Source organism: Pseudonaja textilis, chromosome Z (genome assembly GCF_049901715.1).
Source record: "Pseudonaja textilis isolate UNSWEBS1 chromosome Z, rPseTex1.2, whole genome shotgun sequence".
Classification (NCBI taxonomy): domain Eukaryota; kingdom Metazoa; phylum Chordata; class Lepidosauria; order Squamata; family Elapidae; genus Pseudonaja; species Pseudonaja textilis.
In genome coordinates this window covers 47,230,861-47,242,335 of record NC_142008.1, presented here as the reverse complement: position 1 = coordinate 47,242,335, position 11,475 = coordinate 47,230,861, and the positions used below count along the sequence as shown (strand labels likewise).

At 40.7% G+C, this 11,475-nt stretch overlaps 1 protein-coding gene across 1 annotated transcript; it reads left to right on the top strand.

Moving 5' to 3' along the window:
- Positions 1-3,856: 3,856 nt before the first annotated feature.
- Positions 3,857-10,266, top strand: EOMES (eomesodermin). The gene is given in 7 exon segments (XM_026708194.2): positions 3,857-4,877; positions 6,264-6,418; positions 6,865-6,927; positions 6,930-6,985; positions 7,195-7,353; positions 8,048-8,109; positions 8,595-10,266. Coding segments are annotated over 7 exon segments (2,037 nt in total). The 5' UTR covers positions 3,857-4,071; the 3' UTR covers positions 9,331-10,266.
- Positions 10,267-11,475: the final 1,209 nt, after the last annotated feature.

Sequence of the window (11,475 nt, the reverse complement as noted above, 5' to 3'; positions counted from 1 at the left end):
TAGGGACAGAATCTAGCACAGAAAAACTAGAAGTTAACTGGAAAGCTAGGTCATATTTTATGACATTTTGCTAGTTCCAGTTAAAATTTTAGGAGGTCGCCTACAGACTAATATCCCTGCATTAATTGTTATTTTAAAAACTTTGTTAAATAAGCAAGCCCTGATTTCAATAGGGAGATCTTGTTGACAAGTAAAGGCACTGAAAGCTCTAAATCTAGCTATTAAAGTTATAATGCAACCAGGTTTGATTTAAGTTTAAACCACAGTCAAAATCAGCTGTTTACTGAGGTGTATGTGGTGTGGAAAGTAGCACTGTTGCCCAAGACAGCAAAATACTAAATAATAGTAAACATGGAAAAGGTGCATTTTGAAAATCTACTGGCAAAATGGAAGGAAGATGGATGTCATTAGCAAAATCACTTTGTTTAATAATACAAAAGTAGTTAATAATCTGTGTTGCCACTCTCCAAGGTGCTGAATGGTCACATGAATAATTTATTCTGCTCTGCTTAAAATATGGTGGAAGCAACAAGTGTTTGCTATAAAAGATAGGTAAAACCAATCAATGCAAAGTGATTAAAGTTATATAATCTCATAATTTAAAAAACGCTTACTCAGAAGTAAATTCCACCTAATTCAATAAGATCTATAAACAAGTGATTTTGGAATGGCAGTTTGAGAGGATAATCTCAATTCTTGTTACACATCATGGTTCCCGCATGAAAGTGGGGAATAATTTGTTAAGACTGACATACAAATTTTTATCTACTATGAATGAGAAAGGTTCAGAATATTGTTTTACATCTAAAGACTTTTCCAGTATAGCAGCTTCTGGAGTATAACTAGATTTAAATTCTTTTGATCAAATGTAATACTTTGAATTCTTCATGTCTGAATTTCGAAACCAGATATGATGGCAAAGATTCAGGAATGCATAGTAAATTAGGATGATAATGTGAAGAAAAATATATCTTTAAATGCTAACTTACTTGGATTTCCCTAAACTTAGCATAGCAAAACTATATCTGAACTTTTATAGAACTACTAGTTCAGGAGAAAAGAAGAGAATCTAGCAATGCTGTCCTTTAAATTGTGAAGAGACTCATATCTCATTGTGATTAAAGTAAACCACTATTTATTCCCAAATAATTCATTTTCAGTTGTATGTTTTTAAAATGAAATCTTGGTCTTTCACTGTTTTTACTTTTCAGTGAGAGAACCCTTCTTTAAAATTAATTTTGAAATGAAACAATGCTAAGTTAATTGTTTGGTGAATTGAAATCCTGTACAAAGAAAATACAAGTAAAGTTTTACTTGTCATGTGACTATATGGAAATGGTAGCACTTTTCTATTAAAAGTGATAGAGATCTTTCCTACAAAACTGGCTGGCAACAGTAGAAATTTGCTGTTCTTCAGAGTATTAACTCGATTCACACCACGTCTTGAGCTAAGGCTAAGCCAATATGAGATGTTTTTTTAATGATCTACCCATAGTTAAACAATCTAAGATTTACCTTTAGATTGGCTGGATTCACAGCCAATCTAACATCTGGCTGTGAATCCAGCCAAAAACCTGAAATGGTCAGCAGAAAAGCTTATCTCTTACATGATAGTTTTATCTCACAAAAGGACAAATTCTCTGCAACTTACAATAAGAACTTGCTTCATTTATAAAAAGGAGGAACTAATCAAGAAAGACTGTGTCTCACATGTTCATTTCAATAAAATCAACGAATTTTTGTCCAGCATTTCATAAAAACAAGTGAGAATGTATGTTACATATCTTAAGATCTTTTTAAAGAGTTGGTTTAAAGGGTTTTTTTTTTCAATCGATGCAATTTGATCAATACATATATTCACTTAAGGTGAAATCAACACGCAGAAAAATTACGTTCTTCTGTACTTCCAATGTTCTTATACAAAAAAAATTGTCAGTCTGAAGAATTATTATCAATGATCCCCTATTTATTAAAGCAGGAACTTCATACATCTTGGACCTGCTTCGTTTCGCTTTTAACCGGTATATTGTTTTTTAGGAACGAATTTTTAATTTCTCAGACACTTAAGATAAAGAGGGGAATACTGAGCTGTAAAACATATTACTGTACAGCCGCGATCAATTTCGTTTTATGGTAGTTTCCTTGTTTGGTTTGTTAACTGGGGCTTTTTTGTGACGGTGGATAACGAAGACGCCGCGAGAAAGAATCCCCTGATATCCAGACATTGAACTGACAAAACTCGGAGCTCTCGCCATACCACAGCTCCTTATTCGACATTTTATTTAAACCCTCCGCTAAACACAATGAGCAAACGTCCAACTAATTACGCAGAAGTTTACGCTACGTCCCGGGACAGATTTGGGAAAGGCCTCTTGGTTATCGAGGAAGAATGTTCCGGAATTCCCTCGACTAACGTGTTACTGCTGGCGGCGTCATGCCATTGGGCGTGCTCTTGCGTAAGTTCCAGGGGTGGTTGCGCAAAAGCTCCGACGATGAAGTGCATTGCGGTGCTGCTTGCAGGTGACCGATTTCCAATCCGATAGTCTTCGGAACAGCCAGGGTTCCAAATCAAGGTAAGAGCTATTGCGATCGAAGACCTCCCTAAATACTCTTGGTCCTGTCCTCACTGAAATTTGGGGGACAATCTCATGCTTCTCAGCGGTTTACTTGGGTTATTCTCTATAAAAAGCCGTACTCGAAAAATAAAATACAGTAAACACAGGCACACAAACAATTCCCAAAGACTACTTCTATTGAGGCTGCGTTGGAATTAAAGCTCATTAAGCTCTACATTCCAATCTTATAGATTGCAGTTTAATGGCGCAGGCCTTTTTATGCCTCTGAAAGTTAAGCCGAATTCACAGGATCTTGCTCTCAACTAAAGGTGCGTGGGATGGCAGCAGCTTTTGTGTGCCTGAATCTCGAGCAGCCTACGTTAGAATAACTGGTAGTAAATAAACGCTTTGTATTACTTTTCAAACTAATTATAACTGTTCAACCATTCTGTGCCTCAGAGGGGATTGAAATTGCAGGGCCCGATGATCAAGGGGCAAAGTAGAATTCCTCCTTGCTAATATCGGATACAAACCGCCTTCAAATCTCTTCCCTGGTTTCTGTGTTCCTGTTCCCTTCACCCGCTTTTCCCCTCTCAGAGCCCTGAGAAATCGTGGAAGGCTCGACGAGTTGTACTGCATTTCTCTCCCTTTCATTCTCACAGCGAAAACACACACACACACACACAAACCGGGGCAGCAGTAGAACAGGCTGTCAAGGGCCAGCCTCTGCGCCGATGCTGAGGGTAACCCCCGCCGCGTTTTAAGCAAAATATGGGTCCGCCGCGCTTCCTCTCTCAACTTGGTCGAGGGCGCTGGCGAGCCAAGGCCTTGCCTATTGAGGTGCGACGGCGACTAGATGGGTACTGACCATTCTTCCCATTGATTTCGGGCTTGCAGAGGTTGACAGTTTAGGAATCAACCAGACACCTACAGACTCCACTTTCCTTTGAGTTGAGAGGAACGCATTTAAAAGTTAAAAGTTTTCTCTTCCATTTCGCGAAAGAAAAACTTAAATCTGTCTTATGTACAGGAAACCTTTTTCTTTTTTCGGCTTCATTGAATTGTTTAGCAATGCAAAGAGAGGGGTGACTTTAAAAATATATCGCCCTCCAGGAGTTACAGATGACTTGTTTCAATTAGTAACTGTCTAATTAAATTAGTGTCCACTGGCTCAGCCAATAGGTGGACGAGAATAAGAGAAGTTCGTCTCTGAGTGGAACCGCCTCCAAGCCCCTCCCCGGGTACAAGAAAGAAGCGCGCGCGCCTATATATATGTATACATGCTCTCGAGCGCGGTCGGGTGCAGTCACTGGCATGGGATTAAAGGGACAGGGGCGGTGGGTGGCTTTCAATAGGTCGCCACAGTGGGCGGCTAACGACCTTTTCTCTTTAAGACGCTTGGGAAGCGTAGACCTCGGGAGGGGTGAGGTGCGCGCTGTTTGTGGCTCTCGCTAGAGCTGTTCTCCGAGAGTTCAGGGACTTCTAGGCGGAGGCGAGGGGGTAATCTCCTGGCGAGATGCAATTGGGGGAGCAACTCCTAGGCAGTTCTGCTAATCTGCCGGGTACCCCGTTTTATCCGCTGGAAACCGCGGGCGGGAGAGGCGGCGGTACAGCGCGACACCTCAACACTGGGTCGCCGCCGCGCCCGGACTTGGAGAAGGGGCCGAAAAAGTTCGGTGGCGCCTCTGGGCCGGCAACGAGCCTGTTAGGTGAGGCCGAGGCGGCGGGCGAAACAACGCCCTTCGTCACTGCCGGCCAGATGCCGTCCAAGGCGGGGGCCGAGGTCGCGGACGGTGGGCGCAAGAGCTCGCCGGGTCCAACCGAGGAAGACGTATTGCCGCCGCCGCCGCCGCCACCCCCGCCTGCTCGCTACTCTCTAGATGGCCTGAGTCCTGAACGGTACTACCTGCAATCTCCCGGCCCGCAGGCTAGTGCCGAGCTGGGCAGTCAGTGCTCGCTCTTCCCGTATGCTGGGGCGGCCGGGAGCGCGCAATCCAGTTCCATGTACCAGGCGCCCAGTGGAGCACGCTACCCCTATGGTTCTGTGCTGACGCCGCCGGGCAGCTTTTCGACGGCAGCAAGTAGGACACCCTTCGCTGCAGCCGCGAGCACGTATCAGTATGGTCAAGGCGCACCTCCCGGTGCTCTCTATAACCCTTACCCGCCAGCGGCGGCGGCGGGGGGCTCCTGCGGCGGCCTAGGGGGACTGACGATGCCCGGCGGGGCAGGGGGACTTCGTGCCCAGGTTTTCCTCTGCAATCGGCCGCTCTGGCTGAAGTTCCATCGGCATCAAACCGAGATGATCATTACCAAGCAGGGCAGGTAGGTTTTGATAACGGGGGCCGTTTCGGAGTGCAGCTTTCCTGCCTATATATGTGTTAACTACTACATTCCTGAGGGAAGTGGGTGGCAGAAGGACAGCGGAGCTACATCCCTCTCTAGTCCGGGTTTAAGTTTTGGGTGAAAGTAGCTTCGGGTGCCCTGAAAACGTCTGGTTTCAAAGACGAGTAAATTCGTTTCTTCGAAACCAATCTGTTAGGTTTGGAAACACGCTTTGGAAAGGAGAATTAGTCGATCCAGTTGCACTCAAAAGAGAGAATAAATCTTCAGCAAATGAATTCGAGATTCTGGCTATCCTTATAAGTGGGTTCTGGTTTTGCTTTTTTAATGGTCTCCCTAGTTTCGTTTCTTTCCCATTTCAAAATCCCAACCCTAACAGTCTTTTTTCATGAAATACTATTTCTTAATTCTCCTGCAGCCAGTGCACACTTCTTAGATTGCTCCCCTTCTACTGTAATCAGACTGGATTCTATGTGTTAAAGTGCATTAGAATCTCACATCATCTCTTATCCTCTTGGAAAGAGACAGAATTTCCTTTACTATTCTGATTTTATGAATCTCAGTTTGGCTTTTAGTTTTAGTTTTAATATGTTATAACAACCTGACTCTGGTGTACTATTTATTTGGAAATTAATCTGATCAAAGATGCTGGGAAATTACACAACTGTCTTTTCAGGTTACCTAACAAAACAATTTGTGGGACTAAAGTTTGTATTTTAAGATTCCTGGAAGACCGAATAATCCAATTTCAATTAAAAACAAGCTCTTTCCAAACAGGTCTTTCCCGCACGCCTATAAAGGGAGCTTGAAGTGGAGTTCTATTCTTCTTTAACTTCTATTTTCTATCCTAAAAATTTACATTGGTTTCCTTGATAAATTTCAGCAGAACACTTACTTTTCCCCAATGGGTTTGCTTTGAATAATTATTAGAAACAGAAAATGGCTTCAGTGCAGATAATAATACCTGTCCAAGGAAATTGGGGTTTGAAATTCAAAAGTTAAAATTCCAACCCTCAAAACTGATACAAATGGAGTTCTGCCCATTTACACAGGAGGACTGTGGAACAGCTGTTGAATAATCTTGATTCTCCAAAGCAGGATTCTGCTAGCTGGTGAAGAGGTCTTTCCTTTCCTGCATCTACGCTGATGCTTGCAAAAGAGAGAGGATGTTTGGAGCTGAACCCTCTCCTAGTGATTCTCTAAATATAAAACCTGTAAGGGGACCACCATCTGCCTCCTTTTCTTTGCCCAGGTGCAAGCCAGGGCTGAAACATGCTGCCAGAGGGACTCTGCAGGAGTTTTTGGCAAATAGCTAATAGGCTCCTTCTCTAAAAGCCCTTTTCTTTTTCTTATTCTTTCCCATTTCAGGCGGATGTTTCCTTTCCTGAGTTTCAACATAACAGGCCTCAATCCTACTGCACATTACAATGTTTTTGCGGAAGTAGTACTTGCAGATCCTAACCATTGGCGCTTCCAGGGAGGAAAATGGGTGACATGTGGCAAAGCTGATAATAATATGCAAGGTAGGATATTATTACATAAAGCCTATGACTACAGCTGGTGGGGAAGGAGTTTGTTTGGATTTGGTTGGTTGGTTTGGATATATATATCTGTGTGTGTCTGTGTGTATGTGTCTGTCTGTCTGTCTGTATGTATGTATGCTGCTATATATGCTATATATGATTGCTGAAGTGATGGCTGCTATAGTTAAAAGATGTTGCAAATAATTAGCAAAGAAATTATCTTTTTATTATAATATATTTTTATGGATGCTACATTTCCTTAGCCTAAAAAAGCCAGTAGTGACATACTACTAGATGTACAAGTGTGTGAACAACAGTGCCTCTTTTCTAAATCTCATACTTAGTCAGTATCTGCTCTGGCTAATGTGTGGTTATGTCAGTGTCTCTGGTATAGAAAGAGAGAGCTAAAATGTATTTTTGTTTATTTTTTTCCATCCTTCTGATAGGCAACAAGGTTTACGTTCATCCTGAATCTCCCAATACTGGAGCCCACTGGATGAGACAGGAAATCTCTTTGGAAAACTCAAACTTACTAATAACAAAGGGGCTAATAATAACAATACCCAGGTAAAAAAAAAAAAATACTTAAATGCAGTCTAAATAAGGCAAAATTGGCCCAGCAATCTTGAATATTGACTTCAGTCTTGCCTTTTAACAGAGATAAACTGGCATGTAAATGGAAAATAGGCCATGAATCCTAATCCTAGTTCTGTACAAAATTTGATAGATTTTAAATATATTTGTCTTATAACAAAAGATGGCTAAACTGTTTCCAGATGATTGTTCTACAGTCCCTGCACAAATATCAGCCTCGTCTCCATATTGTGGAAGTGACAGAAGATGGTGTTGAAGATATGAATGACTCTACTAAAACACAAACTTTCAACTTTCCTGAAACACAGTTCATAGCTGTTACTGCATATCAGAACACTGATGTAAGGATAACATAAACTCAATATACTAATTGGTTTTTTATTTGTAGCATAACATCTTTCACCTCATGCCCTTTTTAAAATTAAATGATAAAAACATGCAAGCTTTGTGAGACTGAGTGCTTTAGTATTAGTGTGGCAAATAAATTTGCTATTTCTATCACTCTGTGTTCCACCAATCTATTTAGCAGATTTATGAATAAATTTATTTTCTGATTCATTTATTCCATTCATTCATTCTCTGTATCTGCCAATGTCAAGCAAGTGACTCCAGACAGCAAACAATCATAAAGCAGTTAAAAACAATTATAGTATAATACAAGTTAAATATGTATGGCATTTGAGAAAAATAATCTTAAATATCAATATAGCTAGGAAATGGCCCCTTCATACCTTTAGGATCCCAAACCTAAATACAACGTCAGGTGTTTAAGGCTTTACCAAGGGCCAACAGGGTCAGAGACATCCCAACTGAGAAAGAATGTTCCAGAGGACAAGAGCCTTGGCAGTCAAGGCACGCCTCCTAGAATCTGCCAATCAACATTCCTTGCGTGAAAGGACCTGCAATATTTATATCAAAAATTTAATTTTCCATGTAAATATATATTTTTCTTTTTTACATATACAAAGAGCTATTTGTCTTTTTAGGTATAACATATCTAAATAGGTCATGCTATTTTTCTGATTTACTTTCCAGATCACACAGCTTAAAATTGATCATAACCCTTTTGCAAAAGGCTTCAGGGACAATTATGATTCGTAAGTAATGATTCGTGTATTTCTTCATAGTGCCAAGGACAATAAAAGACTTCTTTTAGCTCTTAATGTTTATTTTAATTAGTATACTTTGAATTTTATATTTTTAAAAAGTGACTTTGTATCTGAGCAAAGAGCAAATCTGTTAAATAACGAAACTCTAATGATACCTAATGTAACTAAGGAGATATATGTGTGTGTGTATGTATGTATGTATATGTATATTGCACATTGCAATAGATGTGTGAGGTTAGCAGAGAGTATTAGATGTAGAAAAAATGTTTAGTTTGGAATATAATTTTTTAAAAATTTAAACACATTAGTTATCTTTATTTACTTTAATTAGAAAAAGTGTATATGAGACATACAATCTCTAGCACTAAGATGGCATTATGATGGTTAGAGCCCCATTCAGGTTCCATACATGTTAACATCAAATTTTTGAATGGCAAAGAACAGTATCTTAGCCTTTCTCTTTTATATTGTAGCATGTACACAGCTTCAGAAAATGACAGATTAACTCCATCTCCTACGGATTCTCCTAGATCCCACCAGATTGTCCCAGGAGCCCGATACACTGTACAACCCTTCTTCCAGGAACAATTTGTCAACAACCTGCCACCAGCTAGATTCTATAATGGTGAAAGAGCTGTACCACAGACAAATGGCCTCCTCTCTCCGCAGCAGACTGAAGAGGTGACCAATCCACCACAGAGATGGTTTGTCACTCCAGTCCAGCAGTCTGGGGCCAACAAACTGGACATGAATTCCTATGAAACTGATTACTCTCCAAGTAGCTTACTCTCTTATGGTATCAAATCCCTTCCCATTCAGACATCCCATGCACTGGGGTATTACCCAGATCCAACATTTTCTTCTGTGGCTGGATGGGGAAGTCGAGGCTCTTACCCAAGGAAAATGTCTACAAGTTTACCTTGGACTTCGAGAGCAAGCCCTCCAGGTTTCTCTGAAGACCTCCTTTCAAAAGAAAAAGTAAAAGAAGAAATGGGGTCATCTTGGATTGAGACACCTCCATCCATAAAATCTCTAGATTCCAATGATTCTGGAGTTTATATTGGTGCTTGTAAAAGGCGGCGACTGTCCCCAAACAGCTCCAGCAATGAAAACTCTCCAACAATGAAGTGTGAGGATATTAATGCTGAGGACTATGGCAAAGATGCTTCTAAAAGCATGGGCTACTATGCTTTTTATACCAGTTCTTAAGTATTTGAGTCCTGGTGTCTTGAAATTTGAGTAACTTTACATGTTCAGTGGTGGTGCTGAGATCCCTTGGTGAGGAACCTTTGGTATCGTCACCTTTTGAAATGGTCTTGTGCAATTCTATAGAATGTGCCAAAGCTTTTGTCTGACTTCCGGGGAGGGAGAGAAACAAGGTAGCACTAAAAGAAAAAAAATTCTTTTTCTTCTGCTCATTTCCAAGATTTAAGAGAAAATGCTTAAGCAGTATTATAAGATTAAATTAGATTTTCTTTCAGAATGGTCAAAGGGAGGGGGTTAATACATAGATACATTTTAATCAATGTTTTCTACATTGCCAAACAATTTAGAAAAAAGGAAATTCAAAATTTCCTTTAGAAATCTCTGTAAAAAGGGAGTCCAGATTGGATCTGTTACTGCTGACTATCTGAAAAAAAACTTAGAGGCTTTTCCTTTAGAACAATTCTTCATATATGCAAGAACAAAAGTCTTAGTTTAGCAAGTGAAACTTTTTTTTGATTGAGGGATTTTTGATCTTATGGCAATGAAATAATCCTACAAAGATGGCAAATAAATGATTCCATATAATATGTATAGCTCTGTGGCTAGACATAAATGTAGGCTATGGCAAAATACTCTCTTTAGTTCTAGTTCTGGCAGGTTGAACAGGATATGTTGGAAGTTATCCATTTAAACAAATTCTACATTGAAGGTGGGCACTAAGACTGGGAGTATGTCAAAATATTTATTGGTAAGTGGTAAGTGTATTTTTCAACTGTTTTACATGGAAAGTGTTGTACTTCCTGTTGCGCAGTCTGTAAATAGTATGATACTGAGATCACAAAAGGCTTTAAAGCAAAGCATTGGTTTTATTTGGGGGGGATGCTCATCTGTATATAATTTATAATAAATGTATTCCAATGATAAGGACTTATAACTGTATTAGTTGTTGGGAAATTTCCTTTTCACTGCAAATGCTATATAAAGATTTGGGTATCTGAGCCAGATTCTGTTCTCAAACAAGTTGTAACTGTTACTCCAAAATAAAATAATTTTGGTAGCTGACTTTGAACAAGGTAGGTAGAACAGGGTCGATAAAAGAGAAGGTTGCTAACCCCATTCCTCTATTAAGCTGCTGCACTATCAAAAAGCTGGCCCTTCTTACCCAGCCATAAAACCCCAGATTCTCTAATGAACAAGAATTTTATCCAACATACCACTCTCCCCCCACTCTCCCCAATGCCTATCCGCAGGAACAGGTAGAACTTAGTCCAGTCAAGCAAAAAGCGAAGAGGTCCTTAAGTTGGTTGGGTCTCCCCTTCCTCTCCAGAAGGAGCGAAGTCGGACAATCTCTGGAGCGCCTAGCGTTCTCGATGCGTACATTACAGATGCAGTGCTAGACACTATATCCCGAGTCAGGCGCCTTTGTCCATAGCTGCTTTGAGACCGTCGGCAGCTAATTTAGGGTTGAAGTGGGACTGGAGATGTTCTGCGGACAAATGTGGACTCGAGCCAGTAGCCAAAGGAAGACGTGTCTGAGCTAAGCTTACATGCGTTCCGCGATGCTCCAATGCCGCTTCGTCCAGGGAGCGTCCCTGAAATGGCAACACGCTCAAGTGAGGGACGAAGACAAGGAATCCTTGGATCTTGCACAAGTCCATTCTTTTCTGACTACAAGGCAACAGTCCTTACCTATGCCTAGCAGCAGAGACTTTCCTTGAAACCGAAGCGCTTCAATTTCAAGTGGAAGCCACGCCTGCAGCTTAATTCAAACTACGGAGACCTGTTCTGTCCAATTTCTGTCCAATTTCTGGATAGAATTTTTAAATCATTTTTATCATGCCGAAGCTTGTATACACCAATGTCTTCCTGATTTGAATCAGATGCTCAGCGATCCTGGCGCTTGGGAAGTTAAAATCAATATACACGTGTAGTGCAATTTTAATTAAAATAATTGTAACACAAAATAAAGGTAGTAATGCACATACCATTTTGTTTGTAAGATGATTGCAGCCGAGACTTTAGCTTGGGGCTTGGTGGTGGGGGTAACTCGCGCGCGCGGGACTTACCGCGTCTGATTTTCTCCTTGGACGGAAGAAGGGGCCTCCGAGAAGTTCCTTGAAATCAAGGCCGGACCAGCCCGCCGCGTAG